Genomic DNA, 20,591 nt, shown 5'->3' with positions numbered 1-20,591 from the left:
CAAAACACTCTTGTGGAGAAGTTGTGACCTGCACATTCACCAGGCTATGAAATAATAATGTAACATTACGAGACAGAGTTGTTTTTGAGGCAAATGCATAGCTGGAACTACATTCCAGACACGGCTGCTGGGTGAAGTGATTTCAAAAGCGCAAGTGAGTATTTGCTTCATATGTCATGAAGCGTGGTGAATGTGCAGGTCACAATTTCTCCACAAGAGTGTTTTGGAGTTGTTGGACTGTATATTTGATGAGTTTTGAGGGACAGTCACAGGGGTCAGTAGCAGCTTACTTCTTTTCCCCATGAATCTAAAAACAACATGCACAGATAATTAAAGGTAATGAACCTAACTTGCCAAACTGTTGAACTATCCCTTTAATGGTGGGCAGGCTGGTTTAGGAGCAGAGGAAAGGAGGTGAAGGACTAATGGTAATTTATTACAGTCTTTAAACTCAAAAGGTGTACTTTCAAATCAGTGTCTTTGATTTCCTCATTGAGTCAACTGTATTTCTGGTCTGTTTCATCATATTTATCTAATTTTATTCCATTTTAATCTTTAAATTGCCTCTGTGTTTGACATATCATTGCTCTTCAAATAAGCCTTCCTCGCCTTGTATAGTTCAGTGTAATGTTTGAGAAGAAACAGGGCAGTTATGGGTCACTTTTGCACGCTGGATTGTCATCTCTCTGTGTGACTCAGTCATCAGTGTCACTCTGGCGAGCTGTGATGAAGCCAGATTTAGCTCAGAAAGGGTCGATTGGCCGTGTCAGTAAACCGTACAAGAGGTGTCACTGTCCTGCGTCACATGACTTCAGTGTGATATCACAGCTTTGTAGACTTTATTTGTTATATAGTTTTTCCATGTCAGTTTATGAGCAACTTACCATGCACAAATGTGGCTCTTTGAAAAGTCGTATAGTGAATTCAGGTAATCATTAAATCAGATATGGTTATGGAGGGCTGTAACAGAGGATCAGCTATTGTGGACATGGACATTTTCTGTCAATTTGTAAATCAATTAAATGTTTCTTTTGAAAATCACAACACCACAGAGATCACCATGCTCTGATACTTTTAACAAGTGGACTTCACTGTAGTGAATGTTTGGGAAACCTTCACACTTTCATTCACCCACACAGATGGTCAGGTCAAGTGTATTGAAGCTGTCACACAATACAGTCAAATATGTATTCTTCATGCACAGTGTTAGAGTAGATTAAAAATCATGCGAAATATTAAGTGGCCCTAAGTATATTTGTTTTCAGTGGTGCAGTGGCCTCAGAAATTCACATCGATGCATCGATTTTTTTTTTTTTTTTTTTAAATTGTGTAGAGGGTGTGAAAGGGAGATATTCATTCCAGTGGCCTTGGTATTTGAAAAGGTGAGACAAAAGCCTTAGGGAATATAACAGAACCATATGAATATGTTTACGCAGACTCGGACCACCTTTAGTGTAGCTGAGTGTGAAGAAGTTTTTTTAGTTTTTGGTATGAAAACATGAATTCATAGTGGAGAGCTACAAAATGGCAGCAGGTATTGTCATGTTAAGTTTACCTTGGTCTTCCTTTTTTCCCTTCTTTTTTTTTAGCCTCTGCAAGGCGATGCTGGTGTGAGTGAGTCATTACAGAGTTTCTGAATGGCGGGCTGGGTTTATAAACCTCTGCCAGCCCTCAACACATGAGTTTTGGAGGCCACTTGTCTCTGCGGTCTGTTACGTATGCTCATGCAGCGAGGTCCGTCAGCCTCAGCATCTTTACTGTTCACCCTGGAGGGCACGGGAGCACAACGACAGCTCTTTATCATGAGGTCCTTCTTCTTACTGCTCTTCTCCCTGTTGCTGGTGTCCAGAGGTTCTTCAGCCGTCATCACAGGGGTAAGTGGGGGCAAACAGGTAGATACCTAACAGGGCGATGGAGGCATGATGGGAACATGCAGAACAAGGACTTAATTTTTCAGAAAAGAAATGGGTGACTGGTGTGTAGCGCTTAATATTTTCCTTGGACTTTGTGGCAAATATTTTGCATGAGTAATTAAGATTTAAGCCATTTGTTGATAATGGAAAAAATGTAACTCTGCAAAATTAAAAACCAAATAAAAAAAAAAGTATATTAGCATCTGGCATGTCTTCTTTATGCTTAGACCAAAGTCTTATTTCACATTAATCACTATTTAAGTCTGTTAATTGTTTTAAATACTGAGACAATCATTCTCCAAATTATTACATTAAGAAATTAAATTTTTAGAGCTTCAAAGGTTCAGCTCAGGAAAAAAAATGATTGCCTAAAGAGCTGAAAATGCCTCATTATATATTATAATAGAAGACTAGTTTCTTTCTAGTTTTAAGAAATAAGAAGCCACAAAAACCTCACATTCATTGTGTTGTGGGCACTTTTGACATAAAGCATGAAGACCTATTGAAATGTAAAATATTTATTATGCATCTATGAATCCATATCAATGTATAACAAACAGTAAAGCTGCAAACTTTTGCTCTGAATGGCTTTCCCCATCCAAATCAGGATTTATGAGTGTACTGCACATCACTGCAGTAACCTGATAATAAAACACCCATCCCTGTCACAGCAGCCCTCTCTCACTGTGTTGCTGATGTGAGGTGAGAGAGGAGCATGAAGCCATAAGAGTGATTTTCATCCGCGTCTGTCACATGAAATCACTTGTGCTCCTCTTCATCGCGTTTCCCTCCATCTTATCTAAAGTGAGAGCTGTCACTGGGATTTTTATCCCAACACTCAGAACAATGAATCTTCACCGACCCTGACGTGAGTTGTTGAGGTATACGATACGACTAATGGCGCAATAATAACACAACCATTAGTCTTATATTCTCTTCAGGTAACACCACTCTCCTGTGTGTATTGCGCCTCTGCTGCTAATACAGTTCTCACCTATCTCGAAGCTCATTACCACACAGGCTGCCCTTCCCTGTTAACATAAGATTATTACATAATCTGCTTAATTACATTACATAACAGACATGTGTACCTTATATAATTACATTCATAATTACTGCTTTGATTAGACACGGCACCAGTTACAGCAGAGACGACCACATTTTATTTATCAAAAATGTCAAACCTTTTAATATTGAATTGAATTGGAAATTAGCTGGAAATTGTTAACAAGGATTAAAATGTTAATTAAAATTGTAAAATTATGGGTATGTATTGTCATTTTCTCTGTATGTGTTTCTAGGCCTGTGAGAAGGACTCCCAGTGTGGAGGAGGGATGTGTTGTGCAGTGAGCTTGTGGATCCGCAGCCTGCGTATGTGCACGCCCATGGGACAAGAAGGTGAAGACTGTCACCCACTGAGTCACAAGGTAAGCGGTCTGGTCCCAGTTTTACCTGTGATGTGTCACATACCCATCAATTTGTCCTCATGCCCGTTTTGTCTTGAATGAGCTGGTCAAAAACTGCTGCCAGGAGTTTTCGGTTAATGCCGTCCTGTTAACGGAGATGAAATTGCAGTGGTCAGCATTTTGATTTAGATTTTCAAATGTCACACAGGAGACCAGAAAAAAACAGCTAAGAAACAGTTGATCCATCATAACTGTCAAGGATGAAGCAAATCTCACAGCAGCAATGTCTCCCTTTCTGCCTCCAGGTTCCTTTCTTTGGGAAGAGACTCCACCACACTTGCCCGTGTCTGCCCAACCTGTCATGTATCACCACAGAGGAGGGAGGATCCAAATGTCTGTCACCATACAAGTATCCAGACTACTACCTCTGAGGACCAACACAGCAGTTTGCTACCTGCACTGTCACTAGTTTTTTCTGACTTTCCACTTTTTAATTTATTTTGAATAAAGAGATATATTTAATAATGCATCATCATCTCAGTATCAGTTTAATTAAAGTATAATTAAAGGAAAATCCACTTGCTGGTCTTTGACGTCAGTGGGAAAAGATGACCACACCCTGCAGTTCTAGCAGTGCTGCAGTCTTGAATGTTGATTTTATACTTTTGCATACTGAAGACAGACACATATATATGTCTTGCACTTTTAAAACAGGTATTATGCACTGTATCAAAAACAGACGACTCATAGTTGATAGGACAAAGAGCACAAAAACCTCTGTTTTAAAGTGGCCTGTAATGAATAATTTCTCTGAATTATTTGATTTTATTCAAAATTATTACTTATAAATTGAAAGGTTTTTGACTGCAATCATAATATACATTTTCCTCATTCCGTTTCTCATTTGTAGGCTGTAACAATAATCTCCACTCTAAATCCTCTGTGTTACACTGGCTCACATTAGTGATCTGCAAGTAGAGTTTCTGGTGAGCTTTCAGCTGCCCTCTAGGGAAACATGAGGAGAAACACACATTATTTCACCAGTCATAAAATGACGTGCTGAGTAAATATTGGGTTATAATTTGACTATACACTCATTACCAAAAAGCAGACATAGAAGTATTTTTTCACCCTCAATTGCTTTCCCATCCCAGCGCAAAAAGAAAAATGCTGAGAGCATTCATGTTGTGTTAAATAATGACAGGATGGGTTTTCTCACACATTCACCTTGGCAGCCAGTCTTTATAACGCCAGAAAACAGTGAGACAGCGGGGTAATTGTTCACTGTCAGGATGTGATTCACAACATTTGTTCAAGGCTCAAAGCTACAATTTGATTTATTCAATTCATAAAGAACCAACTCGCATCAATCTTACACTTCAGTAATGGAAACGGGTCCTCAATGGCTGTCGACATAGAGAATGGTACAGAAATACATAGGGATCATTTGTGTAATGGTAACTTCTTAATGACTTCACGCAATTAGTTCTTATTTTGCAACATGTGACATATGAAGTGAGACTATTAAAATGAATGATCATGTGAGCCAATAAGCTGATTGGAGTTGAACCAATATGTCAATTAATCCATAGGTTAATTGACAGGAAATAGGCCATTGGATTAATTGCTTCCTTTGGCTCCAAGATTTTAGAGGCGAGATTTTGTTGATGTTCTTTGTGTCACATGATAGAGAACTGGAAATCTACTGCTCTACAAATAAGGAGTCACTCTGCTGATGAGGAACGTGCAATACAGTTGAAAGTTCCAATGAGAAAGTATGTGGAGCTTTATATCTTGCTGTTTGTTTGCTTGTTGTCGTTGTGGGTATTGTTGAGGGTTTTCTAAACTGACAAAACTGGAAATTTAGAAATTATGATACAGAAAACTACATTTCTCATGATTATCAAGAAAATAATCAGTAGTTAAAAGAAAAAAATCAGTAGTTGCTGTGCCCTGTTGAGCTCTGGTGTTGGCCGTGTGACATCTGATAAAATTACATCCCTTGAGTCGGAGGCTGAAGACGATAAGTCTGAGAGTAAAATTTGGGTGGGCTGGAGTAAGATGAGATGTGAGGCCTCTGTGGCCCACTCCCCATCTCTGCTTCAAAATTAATTATTCATCATAAGTGTAAGGTTAATTACAGCTCAGAATGTCTTGGATAAATGTCCCAGGCTATTTCTAAGCCATCTGAACTGTATTTTAGGAAAAAAAAAACCCAGCGAGGTGGACGAAGGTCGTCATTGTAGCTCAGTGGACTGAGAGAAAGGTCAGCGTAAGAGCCAACAGTGAAACCCCAGCAATAAGAGTCACATTCCCCCAGCATCACAGCAGAAGCCTGTGTGCCCTGAAGAGAATGCCATGTACCAAAAATACCCAGGCCGCATCTGCATTGCACGAGAGCACGTGCAGGTGAGCATCCTCCTCCTATGGCCGAGGAGCCACAGCAATTACACAGTGAGACCTCAGCACGCTGGTAACGGAGCGCAGCCAGCTGTCAGGAACAAGCAGGCGTGTTGTGATGCTAATGGTTATGGATGCACCGAGGGCAGACAGTGGGCTGAGGAGCTCGGGGTTGTGTGGCCGATCTGGATGATGGGGGAGACCTCAGAAACACCTCTCGAAGTCACAATGATTTAAGTGTGTAGAAGTGATCAGTCTGTGGAGATTGGTGAACTGGAGGTTAGTGTCAATGAATGCAGAAGCAAGTGAATCAATAACCATGGCTTCCAGAGGGAGGAGGGCACTGGGGTTTTAAAAAGTAGGATAGGTGGCACAGAAACCGCCAATTGATCCAAATATATATAAATAAGTGTTTGGTATTGTGCTTTAAAAGTGAAAATCACACCTCTTTATTCTAGGCAGACACTTGTTGTGATTGTTGTGCTGATGATGTGTGGGCTGCTGGCCTCACATTGACAACATGACGTGACGCTGACATATCATGTTTCCTACAGCTGTAATTAGCTTGACAGCAGAAGATTTGTGGTAAATGTCAGGTTTGGTGTCACACTGTCAGAATCAAAGAGCAACTTGTGTCTTTTCAGATTCTCAATCTGATCCTGATGTTCAACAACACACAGAGATACGAGGCACAGGGCCGCAGAAAACCTGAGGTCAAGACTCCACGACCCCCAGCACTTCCAAAGCATGTAAGACTTTCACATTTATAAGCCAATGTGAAGGTATAGATAAAGTCTCAAGGCTTTTTTCACACTAAAAAAAACGTTTTTGAAAATCTGTCTTTGTTTACAAGTTGTGAAAGTTCAATCCAGGGGCATAAAAAGTACTGGTTCTAATCTTAAAAATATATCAAACATGCATATGATATTCAAGGTTATTAAATGACCAGTTTTACATGTGAAATTTACTGATGATGTTATATTAGTTTGGGCTTGAGATTTTTAGATTTTTATCAGAAATCCTGAATTACAAACTGGGTCTGATGAAAATTACTATTCAGTTGCATTGTGGAAAATTAAGGCTTTGGGATCTGCAGTTAAGAGGGTATGGGTAAAATTAGGACAGCCTCTTGCATTGTGCTATATCTAATATTGACCACCCTTTGTTGAAGGTGTCCCATGATAATAAAGTGTCCCTTTAAAGCCAGTGAGTCCCAAAGATGTGTCCTCTGTGTCCTTGTAGCTATGGGACAAAGGGTCCAAGTCCACCATTAAGACACTAAGGTACCAGTGTTTGTGTCAAGCTGTGGCTCTCAACTGGAAAATATTGAAACATTTCATCCTCTCCATTTAAAACCCAACACTTAACACTACATGCTCTCACCCGTCCTCCAGGGGCCTGTCAGGCACCAGAAAACACTGACCAGGGGAGGCCAAGGCAGGACAGGGGGTGACTGCATACTGACACAACAATGTCGATGTCTGAGAGTGTCATAACCTCAGATGGATTCAAGAGCAAAACCAAATGAAATCAAGATATCTTGTTGAAAACAGATGATAGAGTCCAAAACAACTTATCATCCATTTCTCATTTATTTGCTATGAAATACAAACAATGCAAACATCCTTTCCAAAGCACCAAATTGTTAACAGTTGTCCCAACATCCATATTTGTAAAAAAAAAAAAAAAAAAAAAGAGGCTGGTAATCTATATAACCAGCAAGGAATGTGAATCAACCCATTTCTCAACACAACTGATCAATGAAGATGAGTAAGATTTTGCAAAAATACCTTCAAAGTGGCTTCTGACACCTTATTCAACACATAGAGTTTGAAGTGATTATGAAATATACAACATACTTGGTTTAAAAAAAGCATAAGGAAAAAGGTAATGGACCTTTACAGTATTTACAAATGTGACATTATCCTAATTAAAAATATACTGAGATCTGATATTCCTCTATCAAATCCCTACTCCAGCAGCTCTTTGCTGCATGTCATTACCCCTCTCTCTGCCTCCCCATTTCCTGTCTCTCTCTACTATGCTATCAATTAAAGGCAAAAATAAATAAATATATATACTGAGATCTGTATCTCATTTGTGAAACTGGAACAATTAATAACCAAGTATGTTGCAGATGTTAAAGAAATGGACTCCTACCAGCAGATTAAAATACTCCTGTTGTGTTTCAGTCATCAGTTCTGCAGAAGGCAAACAACCTCAAGACAGGCATGTTGTAGTATAATTTCAAAATATACAAACAAATAGCCAAAATGACATTCATGTACAATATAGTAAGTGGACCGAAAATAGTTTGATATACAGCATATATAGGGAAAAAGTCTCCAAACTTAGGACATAACACGACACACATGGCCTGTTTGTCATGTGGGCTTATATCCTAGATTTGGTTTGAATGTCACCTACAGTTAGCCTACATGCAGAGGTGTAAATCAAGAGGTGGCTTAACGATGCCCAGTTGGTAAGGCAGTGAACCTCAAACACATCCTCTAAAAGCATCACATTATGCTGCTGCTGCTGCTGCTGCTGCTGCTGCTGTGCCTTCATGTGCCTCATAGCTTGGATCAGTCTGAATCTGATAAGCAAAATATAGTAAGAAATTAACACCATAGTGTTGTTTTTTTTAATCGAATTTAAATAGTAAACTCTTTGCCACGAATAAAAAAAATGTGGGTAAACTGAACTGACGCGGGCTCAGCCTCCACAAAAAATCCCATCACGTTTTGGGGACCAGTCTACATTCTGGGGGCAAGATAGTCTACAAATGTGTCTTTGGCAGTATCCGTGGGGGGGCCAGTGCGCTTTCAGATCACACAGTATGGCTCCATGGGGGTCTGCGTGCCCAGGCAGCAGGGGAAACATGCCCGGAGCCGCATCCGGAGCTCCTTGTTGAACAGGAAGCTGATGATGGGGTTGGCTCCAGCCTGGGCGAAGCTCATCCACACCGCAGCCGTCAGGTAGAGCTGCGGGACCGAAGCCCCCCGCACAAATATTCTCAGGTAGCAGGCGCTGATATAAGGAGCCCAGAGGATGAGGAAGGTCAGTGTGATCATGTAGTACATCTTCCCGATGCGCTTCTCCATCTTGAACTCGTCCAGCACCAGCAGCCTCCTGTTGCCGGGGTGGCTGGCTTGCCTGATGCCGACCAGCGTCGGCGGGGTGGGTCCGCGGCCGAAGCCGGCGATCCAGTTGGCGGCGGCCTGGCCGGTGGCTCCGGGGCCGTGGAAGGTCCAGTTCTGGCTGATGGCCGGGACCAGCTGGGCCGGTTTCATTTTACGGTGATCATACACGAAGCAGAGCATCTTAACGTAAACCACATGGGTCGTCCCCACGATGACGGCCAGCATCAGCATGAAACCCAGCGTGTCGTTCGCCTTCACGTAGCGGTGCTCGAAGATGCACTGCTCCTCCTCACGGATGAACTTGTAGGTGCCCACGTCGAAGACCGGGGGGAAAGCCATGGCCACGGACAGGGTCCACACCATGCTGATCACCGCCACGCACGTACACAGGTTCATCCGCTTGGAGTAGAACCGGTGGTGGGCGATCGCCATGTACCGGGTGACGCTGACGCAGAAGAGCAGGAAGGCGACGTGGAAGCAGAAGAGCACCGACATGAAGGCGACGATCTTGCAGCTCAGCGCGCTGTACGGCCAAGCGGAGCCGCCGCCGATCGACGCCATCACGAAGGGGAAACACACGGCGGAGCGGACCACGTCTGCCAGGCACAGGTCCAGGAGGAAATAGTAGGGAGCCTTGTGCAGCGAGCTGTCCTTCAGCAGCAGCAGCGACAGCGACGCGTTGCCCAGCAGGCTGATGCCCATGATCAGACCCAGGGAGGCCAGCTTGACCGCAGAGGCCGTGGACGCATAGTTGTGGAAGGACGGGCTGCTCTCCCCAAACTCGCTTGTGTTTGCCATCTATTCAGCCGAGCTAGTGTGTAAAACTCCCACATCAATTCATCGACGAGCGGTAGTAGTAGTAGTAGGCTCTCCAGCCAGGGCTGAATGGAAAACAACATCAACACGATCCACCGCCCCTTTTAAAACAGCGAAAAAACCCAGTCAGGAATAAATTCCACACAGTAGCAGCATCCGTTCAGCGTCGGATCACATCCATCCTCCCGATGTGCACTGATCCCCACCGACAGAAAACAAACAAAACAAACACAAATCATTCAGTATTTCTTCCTTTTCTTCTTATCCTTCATCTCACAAGTGTCCGGTGCAGAAAGCATCCGTCTCTGTCGTCCCATCATCCTCTGCTGAATAGAAACAGCCCGGTTTGGGTTGACGACGCACCATCTCGGAAGGCATCCGTTCAGCAGCAGACAAGCGGCTCAGCAAACACATCTCAATTTCCACAGATGGCGGAGGTCTCTCCCGTTCGTCTCGAGGAATAAAAAAAAGCAGACGGTGTGGAGCGGAAACATGGCGCAATTACGCACCCGAAGCCTCAGCGACGACGACGGCTGCGATGTTCGTTCAGCGCTGCGCAGCGTACAAAAGCAAACATGTTGGTAATAAAAAATAAATAAAAATGAAAATAAAATAAAAAAGCCGACGGGGAGGTCGGATGCTTGCAGGGGTGGAAGCGCCTGCACGGGTCTGCCGGATGATATAGCACACACACGCAGCTACTATGCGACGCACGTCCGCATGCATGTAGTGAGCAGGCCTGGGATCAGTCAACCGTCTCATCTGCCGGTCCCCTGTCTATTGCAATGTATAGGATTAGTCTGTCTCCCTGCACTGATGAGATGCAAACGTTGACAGATTGACAACAGATCTCATTTGTTTGATCACAACTTAGTGAGACAACACAGAAACCGGAGTGTGACATGCCACAAGAGTCAAGCACTCTTCATTGATTGATGTCCACACATTGTCTTCATTATAAAGATGTTAAAATTGAAACAAGGTGTCCACAAAGAGAACAGGAGACTGCTATGTTAACACCCTGTTAATTAGGCTAAATGAATCAATTCAATAGATTCCAGATTTTCAATTAAAATCCTGAACACACACTGTGTCTTCTTGGCTATTAGCAATGGATTCTGACATAAGAGGCTATTTTCAGTGAAAAATAAGATGTGTTGATGCAAAAGAAAAAAAACAAACATATAATGAACACAAAACAGCTGCAACTCACACATACAGCTGATGTGAGAGATTTCAGAGTCACATAATTAGAATTAGAGCAACAGTGTGGGTTCAGATAAGGCAATGGGTTGCATAATGTAACAGCAGTGTGCAGACTAGAGTTGTTTCTAAGAAGAATCAGCAGAGGCAAAGTGGTTCTGACAAAGGAGGTTAAATATGATGCTTTTACAAAAAAAAATGACAGTGGGTTTAACAAGTGGCTTGAGCGCCTTGACAGGCTTTCCTGTTCTTTCTAAAAGCACCGTCCGATTCCAACATGACTCTTAGGGTAAAGAAAACTCAGTCTCGCATAGTCTATAACATAGCCTATTAATATTGTTAAAGATCATTTGCTCTCAGCAGGACTTGGAGTTACAGTTGACATCATGTGACAGGGCTGCTGCTACTGCTGCTGCTGCTGCTGTTGCAGTGATTCACCAGCACCCCCTGCAGCATGCTCCATGCAGTATCATGAGCCGGAAATCAGGCACACAAGCCTTCAGAGCTATTAGTCTGACAAATATCAACTTAGGAAAATTAATAGTTTTCAACTGGGAACAACATAGTAACCACAACTGGCCAGACCTAAGGGTCAAGTTGGTTAGGTTTGATATTGGAAGTCATAAGCCTATGGTGTGCCTGACTGATGGCTAAAAATGGCACTAATAAGTTAATTTTTTTAGATGAGACGGCATCATTTTTTTTTTAATCTCTGGCTGTTTGAGTTGAAAGGATTAAGTTTAACATTGGTTTTGGCATAGCTGAATATTAAGAAAGGATTTAACAGGATGATGAACAAGCTCACATACCTGATAGCTATTAGCATTCTGCTTTTTTCAATTGTTCATTAGTGAGCTTTGAAACTTCACATCTTGCTTCCTTGATGCTAAATAAACAAATAATATAACACTTTTACCAAAACAAAGTATAAGTTATAAGGCTGCACAGTAGCAGGGAATCTCATAAGTAGCTACAACATGCAAATGTCTTTAAAATTGAGACTGTGTGTGTTAGTCTACTATAACTATAATAACTAGAGCTAAATGCTTAATATTCCCCTCACATAATCAGATCATGCTATGCAAGGGGCTTCATTAACAACTGTTTCGTTGGAGATTGCAGAGTATTCTTACCAAGTGCCCTGAAACAGGCATCCAGAGGATCGAGACTGAAGATAGTGTAATAAGATGATGCCTCACTCAGGAGAAAGACTTGCACATTTCCTGGTCTGCATAGTGGAAATGACTTTTTTTTTGTTTGGCTTACAGTAACTGAAGCAAAGGTGTGAAAAATTCAAGTTAAAGAAACAAAAGAAAGGCCAGCAGCACTCGTGTCCTTCTCATTGTCTTTTATTTCATACTGCGTCGGCGCTTAGCACAGACCGGTTTCGACAACGTCTTCCTCAGTGTGCCAAAAAATGTGAAATTTGTGAAAAATTCAAGTGACAATAGAATGACAACATGGCTCACTCACAATATTTATCCCGTAAAATGTATATTCAATTTCTAAAATGTGTGCATGTCTTTGGGTTAGGGTTAGGTTTATAACCTTAGATAACCCCCAAAGGCAAAGTGAGAGCATGCAAGATCCACACAGAAAGGGCCCAGGCTTGGGGTTTTAACCCAGAACTGTGCAGTGCTTAAACCTGCACCACTGTGGAGCCCAAAACAGAGAGTATCGGTATAAATTTGCACTGAATAAAATCCGAAGATGAATGACTCTTTTCCTCTCCTGTCCCTGTGCCTATTAGCCTACTGCTCCACATGTTTAAAAGAGCAGTTCTAGCTGTTTTTTCTTTGCTGGTGATAAACCACTATTTGAGAATATATCTCAAATGAACACAGTACCTACAGTATGTATAATATAATAATGTATAATATATAATAGTGGATATTTTAGGCCAATATCAATAATAGCAAAACACTTAAGTGTTCTCTGAAGTAAAAGGGAAAAAAGTGTAGGAGACACTGATTTTAAGTTATAGCATTATAGCATACATTTTGCATCTTAATTTCTTGTTACAGATATAACCATGGTAAGGAAAACTTCAGGTCTAGTCCATTGGTAGATAGTGTAAAGGGTGATTTATTTCAATTTATAAAACAAAAACAAATTCTGATCCTCTACATACACTAGTTTCAATTGTAAGCCTTGTAACTTAACTTAATTCATCATATTTCTATGTTTTAGTATACTTACATTACGCCTGACGACCGGTACCCTAAAATCAGACAGAGTGATACCTCATCTTGCTTTCCCTGCTCTCTGGGATGGACCAACGGCGACGTATCTGGCCGGTGACGCAGAGACGTCACCAGTCGGTAGGCGGAAAGCGGTGTGTTTCTGTGTCAGGAGATAAAGCCAAACCGGGTGTTTCTTTTTTGGAGGGTTCATACAAGGGGACTTTATAAAGGTTTAGCCTTGTGCCTGCAGAAATGGCGGTTCGTGCGGGTCAGACGGAGCTACAGATGGACAGAGGCGCCCTGAGCGGACAGACTGTCTCCCCTGAAAGCGATATTGACATCGACGAGAAAGAGTTGGAAAATATCACAAAGAAACACCGAGAAGACGACACGACAACACTGCCTCTGCACTCACCTTGGACGTTTTGGCTGGACAGGTAAAATATGCCCCCCACCCCTCCTCCTCATCTCTTCCGTGTTGTCTTTGAGTTTGGAGCCCGGGCACGGAGCGGGAATGAGGTAGGAAAAAATCAAATTGAAGGCCACAGTTTTCCGCAGGCCTCCGGGTGCAAATGTAGCGCGAGAATGTTTGCGTTTGACATGACCTCCTTTTTTTTCCTTTTTTCTTTTTTCTTCTTTCCCTTTTTTCACATTGCCCTGTGTGATACCACAGAAAAGTTACAATTTCCACGGCTCAGTTGTTATGCAAGGTAGGCTATTGACTCCTACGCAACAATGTGGACATGTTTACCGTGTCCTTTGTTTTGATGTTCAAACGTGCTGGTGAAGTTACTGAAGCTGTGTTTCTATGCTGCTCAGCATGAGAGGGTTTGACTGAATTTGAGCCGGATTTCACCCCCCACACCCCCCCAAAAAAAGACACAGTTGGAGAGGCCAGGCCCCATTCTTTCTTTTTCTTTTTTACGTGTTATACAAACTGTCCCTGCTTGGGATACTTCAAAATAGGAGTCCCTGATGCAGAGTTTATTTACACTTGTCAGTAAAAGAGACTCTGATTGTCACATGATGATTTTTCTTCCCTGGTTTGAGATCACAAGGCTGTTGTTTGTGCTTGTCACTTGGACTACTTGTTGTTTATTGCTTTATATGTTGCCATGGAGCAAAGGTTTTCAAGGCTGGGTTGATGATCTGTCATCCTTTTAAAGTAATTTAAAAAGAGTGGCAAATTAATGAATTAAACCTCTGAAACAGACTGAGTGATTCTCATACCACAGCAGATTATCTTAATAATTGCTGTGCAATAATTTATCACAAGTTAGAGTCGGTTTATATTTGGGTTTAGGGCAATTTCAGTCATCAAATTTCCGCCTATTTCTGACAAGTATTATTCTGTGTAAACTGTTACAAAACATGATTGTAAGTTTAAATAGTAATGAAATGTATGTAGCACATTCAGCGCTAGTCAAACATGAGTACAAATGCATGTAAAATGGCCCAAATAGTTATTTATTAGTCCCCTGCTGGGGAAATTTGCAATTCAGCATTGTAGTAAATGTATGTGTCTTAATAAATCATGAGTTATTATAGAATACATAATGGTAAATAATGAATGTGATCCACATCCTCCAAAAGGCTGCTGTAACTGAATGAACCATAATATGTCTGAACTTTACCAAACCTCTTGTCAAAATTAAGCAGTTCTGTAGATTACATTTCAAACAGTCATCAATTTACACTTGATCATACATTGTGTGTATGTGAGCAGCACACGTTGTCAGCTCGTATCGTCGTCTTCCTTTTGACTGAGACAGTTTTCCCTTGTTCTTCCAGGTCATTACCGGGCACGACGGCTGCAGAATGTGAATCCAATCTGAAGAAAATCTACACGGTGCAAAGTGTTCAGGTGAGATTTGGTGTCAGTTTGAAGAGCTTCATCATCTTAAGAGCAAAGAGATCAAGTGCATGACTTGGCTCAGAGTCAGATTCACTTGAGCAGAGTTTCATTAATGTGAAGGAATAAGCTGCTCGTTGGCACTTCAAGTGACAGCAGGTGCAAATCATGAGAAAAATCAAACCATTTCATCATGAAACATGTGAGCGTGGCGCTTTGTCTGTTGCAGCCGCCTTGCATCAGCTTTTGCTGGTGAAATTCTGAGTGACTGATCTGTGTGTTACAGTACATATAAAGGGAAGTTCCTGTAATGTTTTCATGGGCATTTTCAACTAGTAAACTAAACACAAGTTTGACCCATCAGGTTCACAGCAAAATCACTGGAACCTGATCTCTACAATTATTTGACACATATTTGATACAACTGCACACGATACAACAGCCAAAATAGATCGAGGGAAGTCGTTTCTTTATTTTCCAGCTTTTTTTTTTCTTTTTAATTTGCCTAAACGACTAAAACCACTGTCATTGTTTCTGAAATTTACACACACAAAAAAAAATCAACAATTGAGGATTTCCAAAACACAATTATGTAATCATTTTAACAGCTTCCTTCCACAAGCTGTTCAAATGCTGAACCACTGATCTGAAATTCCTGGAGAAACGCTCTCTCATTTTGTCTGCGCTACTGTACAACAGAATGACAATAAACTTTATTTGATTTGATTTCATGTTAAATTCAAACAAAAAATTCAGAAGGTTCTTCCCATTAAACATGTTGCTCTTGTAGTTTGCTTTGCTTTCACCAGTTCAGTTAATCTCAAAATGGGTCCATCGGGTTCAAGTCTGGGGTCTGCTGCTGGTCTGTCATCATTAAGCTAGAGTTATTCTTTCTAAATTTTGCTAGAGTGCAAGTACTTGTGTCATGTGTGTGTCCAGTTTGTTGTGTCCGCAAGGCCACCGCAATAGGACGGGAGTATAAATGAGGCCTTACATAGTTTGCCCACCAGAGAGCACTGACACATTGATGATGCAAATGCAAAAGGCCCTGCTCCGTATGTATCTTGAATGTGTGAATCCATATTCAGACTGTTTATGCTATCTATCTAATTTAATGGCCACTCTTCAGCGTTTTGAATTTCCTAAACATTGATATTGGCATCGGCCTCAGAAAATCATTTATCAGTCTAGCAGCAGCGATTACATTTGTGTTTCTCTACTGTTTGCAGATGTTCTGGAGTGTTTACAACAACATCCCCCCGGTCACAGCCCTGCCTTTGAGATGTAGCTATCATTTAATGCGTGGAGAGCGAAGGCCACTGTGGTGAGTCTGCTGTTACTGTAAATATTATGATTATAGTCCTAATCACTGGCGGAAACCAAGGGCAGAGTGAAACTGTAGGTCAAGTTTCAACTGCAATTGAGTAATCTGTTAAAATAAAAATTTTCCTTCAGATGTGCTGAACATGGATGATTGATAATGTAATAATAGAAATACAATGTAGTGATTTATTTCAGTGAACCTACACTGTCATACCTAAGAATCATTTCATCATCAAAGGACTATCAGCTAAACATAATTATGGATAACACTTGGTGAGTTATATATCCATATGATGGGGATAGTGTCTAATAGTTTATTTGATTTTCAACCATTTAGGTGGACAGTTTTTTATTCTCACATCATTTACCATAATCCAATAATTGTCTCTGCCTCTAATAATACACATATTATGTAAAACAAATCCCCCCGCACAGCGTCTTAAATCTTTTGATTTTTATTTTGAATCCTTTACTCCACCAGGGAAGAAGAAAGCAATGCAAAAGGAGGAGTATGGAAGATGAAAATACCAAAAGAAAGCACTGTAGGTGGTGCCATGTTTAACATCTTTTCACAGCATAATAGAAGAATAGACTCGGTAGCCATGCTAATCATCCTTTCTTTGCACGTGTTTCAGGCTGCAGTTTGGAAAGAATTGTTACTTGCTACTATTGGGGAGCAGTTTGCAGATTACTGTGCGTCAGGTAAAGTCATTTTTGCTTGTTTCAAATATAGCCGCAGTGTCAGTGTAAAATGTATCTCCTGTTTAACATCGGTGCTGTTGTTGTCTTCTCTGTGCTTCCCAGATGATGAGGTTGTCGGTGTCAGTGTTAGTGTTCGAGATCGGGAGGATGTTGTACAGGTCTGGAATAAAGATGCAACTCTCGCTAACGACGCAAGTGTCTTGGGAAAAATCTATGAGCTCCTCCCGTACATATCTTTTAAAGCAGTTTTTTATAAGTGTAAGTATGCATACCTTTCCACAGTTTTATTTATTGTACCTTTTTTTGCTTTTGGGAACCACACTGAATGTGAACTTTGCCTAGTCAGAAACTACTGTTTATCATACAAAGGAGGCTGCTGTAGGAAAAGACTGAACAATACAAATTTGGAGGGTACATTTCCAGCCAGACTGTAAGGGTGCCAGAAAGTGCACATGGCTGTAGGCTAATCAGGGTTTTATTGATGTTGCAGAAAAGGCGAAAGCCCAACTCCTTCAAAGCTGCTTCACATAGCACAGACAGTAGGCTAGTCTTGTCACTACTTGTTATATATTTCATACCAAAAAATAACAAATGATATGCATCTTGTGTTTGGTCTCAAGAATTAGGCTCAACTTGTATTTTATTGCAGCCTGACAGTGTTAAAAGATTTTTTCAATTTTAAATCAAAGAAATTCTTGTTGCTATCGAGGTTTAAACTCTGCCCTGCATGTAAAAATGACTCAGGACGGTTTATACTCACCATGAATCACTTTGACTTTTCCAGCTCACATGGAACATCATGCCTTTGAGGGAGGACGCTCAAGACATTAGATTGTAATGCACTTTTTGTTTTTTGTTTTTAAACCTGAACTCTGTTCCTGCCTTGGCCTAAAGGCTCTGTCCACAACCTAATCAAGGATATTATTCTGCATTCAATGAGGAAATGTTATCAATATATTTTTATAACTTTTAATGACTGATGCCTTGTTTCATTTTGGTGTGGGTCCCAACGCTCTGAACTCTTCAGAGAATATGTATACCCTGCATAAATCTCATCCTGAGTTCATTAGTTTATAATGGTTTTGACTCCCTCCTATACTGAACTGCACTGTCACAGCCCTGTAATCTGCACAGGCTTATGGACCTCAGACTTAATTCCTGGTATAGACGGAGCGTCAACATAGTCTAGTATGTTTTAACTGTTCAGTATGGTAAATATCTCGGTTTATATCAAGTTTTGATTAAGTCAGCTTATTTAGTGCCAAAGCACCTTTCTGCCGTTTTTTAGAAGTTTGTATCCTTATCTCAAAGGGGTTTTTATTCAGCTGGGCTTTTCCACTTTTGAGGAGGGAGTGAATGTCCAGTTTAGTCTTGTGAATCTTCATCAAATATATGTCAAACTTTAATCAGGGTCTTACTTGGAGATTTTGTCCCAGTCACAGTGTCCGTCAGTTCTAAAACCATCACCACCTGGTATCAGAACATTCCAGCACAGATATGGCCCTGAGAAACTTTAGATCTGTATTTTCTAAGATGTTTATAAAGGGCAAAATCCGTCCTGAAAGGTGCCTCTTTGAATGTTCCCAGCCACACCACACTTGACATTTCTTTCAATGCACACGTTGAAAGCAGCGCCTCTGCTCTCCAAAATGGAGTCACATATTGTTCGGTGTATTAGAGATACTAGACATTTTGTGCTCAGATAACAGTGTTTCATAGTACTTGTCTATACTTGTTTCCCCAATAAATCAACTGTGTTCATGGGGCTGTGTTTGTACAACCACAGCACACTGAGGAAAAGTGTTATGTGTAAAGAAAGTAACACCGGGTCATACTTCCATTATTTAGCATTCATATCTAGAAGCAATATGCCAATTTGGCCATACAGATGTGGCAAGTTTCAATAGTCACTGGGTCAGTGTAGGCTGATTCTTCTGAGAACCATACACCGGCTTCTCCTATTTGATCATAATAGAGAAACTAAAAACGCATATTTTCTATCCTTTCATGAATTTGTCATTTTTCTGAGACTTCATGTGTTACTTTCACTAACACTTCAATTACACGATTTCTGTTCGTCTTGTTTTTTATTGCAGTGTAGGCTACCGTAAACTGAATGCTACAGGCATTATTGTATGTCACACCACTTTTATAGTTCAACTTTGGACTGGTTGATAAAGTTAGTCATAAGGGGTCAATATTTCCTTTGTAAACACATTTTTTTGCAGTGACATGGACAAAGTAAATAAAATGGAAAAGAACATTATTATCTGTGTGTCTTTTTCAAAGTGCAATCATCATCAACAACAAATCTGGTACAGGATAGTATTGCCATTATGAAGTGAAGTGCATGTGTGAATACCTCAGTGTTTCAGCATCTTCCACCTAAGCCAAGTCATTTTTTTGCTGATTCATTCCAGTTAGACATTACAACCTTTGTGCTGTCAAGACAGCTCAAAGGAATATTGCAAAGGTTAGGAAGACTGCGGCATTTGCATTCAACCAAAGAGTTTTCCAAGCTTTTGTAACTTGTAATTTTCCATGCCCTTTTTAAGGCTACGTTGTTGCATTTCTTTGTGACGTAGCTGCAGTACAATTCGTAAAACGCTTATGTCATTGACTTGTCATTGACAAAGTAAGTGTGGCTGTAGTGTTAGCATGTTAGCATTTGTCAGTTAACACCTCCAGGAGACGTGGGTCACTGATGGTGCGGAGCTTTAGCTATCAGAAAAAACAGCTGCTGTTGCATCTGGAAACAAAGTTGAGAAGTCCTAAACAACTTGGAGTGCAGCTGCTATTCCAAGTGTTGGGTGTCTTAGGTTTCCTTGTCAGTCTGCATCACCTCAGCTACCTTGAGTCACTTTACTGTGACCTTTTGGCCTAGTGCTGTTTGGGGATTTTTCATCCAAATATCAGACTAACAACATATGCGGTTAATGAAAGGACAGAGGCCATAGAGGTCTGTGCTCCATTTAGAAGCAAGTCAAAATTTAGTATTGTTTTATTCATACTTTAGCACAAATCAGCCCTCACCATACTGTTAGCTTAGCTTTCTAAGTATCTAATTATAATGACACCCAGCTCTCTGTGGTCATGAAACTGTAACAACTGACTTACAGATGCTAAAAGGCTCTGTAGACGGATGTATGGGGATTTTCTGTTTTACAAGCAGCGTTTTTCTATTACACATTGTGGACACATGAGTTATAATCAACTCCTATGAAAATTTGGAAATGTGGTTTTAATCAGGTCACTAATGAGTCAGTATCATAAAAACCCACCCAAGTCGTCAAAACAGTGGTTAAAGTTCCTCTCTGTAAACTTTCTACGCCCGTTAGTCAGTCTGGAATCACAGTATTCAGATGTTTTCACAGTATATCTGACATTAACAAAACCAAACCAGACGTAAATCCAAACCACATAAAATTAGTTGTTTTGATCTCTTAACGTGTCTGACAACCAAATACACAAGAGTTGACGTGAATGTCTCCAATTCAGGGACTGAGGGTGAGCAATTACATAAACAGCCTGCTTAGGTTTTTAGAGTGCCTCTGTGTCCCCTGGGGTTATAAAATGCATTCAGAGGGGCTTGTCATTAATTTAGAAAACCAGTGTACAGTGCATCTAGCTCCACTCTGCACCCCAGATCG

General features: G+C 40.9%; 3 protein-coding genes across 3 annotated transcripts; 2 read left to right on the top strand and 1 right to left on the bottom strand.

The window, feature by feature from the left end:
• Window positions 1-1,609: 1,609 nt before the first annotated feature.
• prok2 (prokineticin 2) lies at window positions 1,610-3,841 on the top strand. The gene is made up of 3 exons (XM_085778020.1): window positions 1,610-1,874; window positions 3,215-3,340; window positions 3,625-3,841. The coding sequence occupies exons 1-3, from the start codon at window positions 1,719-1,721 to the stop codon at window positions 3,748-3,750; spliced, it is 408 nt and encodes a 135-aa protein (XP_085634146.1). The 5' UTR covers window positions 1,610-1,718; the 3' UTR covers window positions 3,751-3,841.
• A 3,416-nt stretch (window positions 3,842-7,257) lies between these two features.
• gpr27 (G protein-coupled receptor 27) lies at window positions 7,258-10,257 on the bottom strand. Its single transcript, XM_085776439.1, has 2 exons — window positions 7,801-10,257; window positions 7,258-7,660 (listed from the first exon to the last, which is right to left on the bottom strand). The coding sequence occupies exon 1, from the start codon at window positions 9,658-9,660 to the stop codon at window positions 8,545-8,547; it is 1,116 nt and encodes a 371-aa protein (XP_085632565.1). The 5' UTR covers window positions 9,661-10,257; the 3' UTR covers window positions 7,258-7,660; window positions 7,801-8,544.
• A 2,940-nt stretch (window positions 10,258-13,197) lies between these two features.
• On the top strand, window positions 13,198-17,914 carry LOC146987244 (eukaryotic translation initiation factor 4E type 3-like). Its single transcript, XM_085776438.1, has 7 exons — window positions 13,198-13,501; window positions 14,856-14,928; window positions 16,146-16,240; window positions 16,721-16,781; window positions 16,875-16,941; window positions 17,044-17,199; window positions 17,726-17,914. Exons 1-7 carry the CDS (start codon window positions 13,317-13,319, stop codon window positions 17,770-17,772), a joined length of 684 nt encoding a protein of 227 aa, XP_085632564.1. The 5' UTR covers window positions 13,198-13,316; the 3' UTR covers window positions 17,773-17,914.
• Window positions 17,915-20,591: the final 2,677 nt, after the last annotated feature.

Source organism: Trachurus japonicus, chromosome 5 (assembly GCF_045865225.1).
Source record: "Trachurus japonicus isolate A0001 chromosome 5, Traja_1.0".
NCBI lineage: Eukaryota > Metazoa > Chordata > Actinopteri > Carangiformes > Carangidae > Trachurus > Trachurus japonicus.
The sequence above is the reverse complement of the archived record's forward strand: the minus strand, read 5'-3'. Positions and strand labels throughout refer to the sequence as shown.

Bases quoted from the DNA above. Each gene is read 5' to 3' on its own strand.
- LOC146987244 (XM_085776438.1), top strand. From the start codon at position 13,317: ATGGCGGTTCGTGCGGGTCAGACGGAGCTACAGATGGACAGAGGCGCC. The intron at 14,929-16,145 runs GTGAGATTTGGT...TACTGTTTGCAG, and splicing joins ACACGGTGCAAAGTGTTCAG to ATGTTCTGGAGTGTTTACAA. The intron at 16,241-16,720 runs GTGAGTCTGCTG...TTACTCCACCAG, and splicing joins GGAGAGCGAAGGCCACTGTG to GGAAGAAGAAAGCAATGCAA.
- prok2 (XM_085778020.1), top strand. From the start codon at position 1,719: ATGCTCATGCAGCGAGGTCCGTCAGCCTCAGCATCTTTACTGTTCACC. The intron at 1,875-3,214 runs GTAAGTGGGGGC...ATGTGTTTCTAG, and splicing joins CTTCAGCCGTCATCACAGGG to GCCTGTGAGAAGGACTCCCA. The intron at 3,341-3,624 runs GTAAGCGGTCTG...TTCTGCCTCCAG, and splicing joins GTCACCCACTGAGTCACAAG to GTTCCTTTCTTTGGGAAGAG.
- gpr27 (XM_085776439.1), bottom strand. From the start codon at position 9,660: ATGGCAAACACAAGCGAGTTTGGGGAGAGCAGCCCGTCCTTCCACAAC.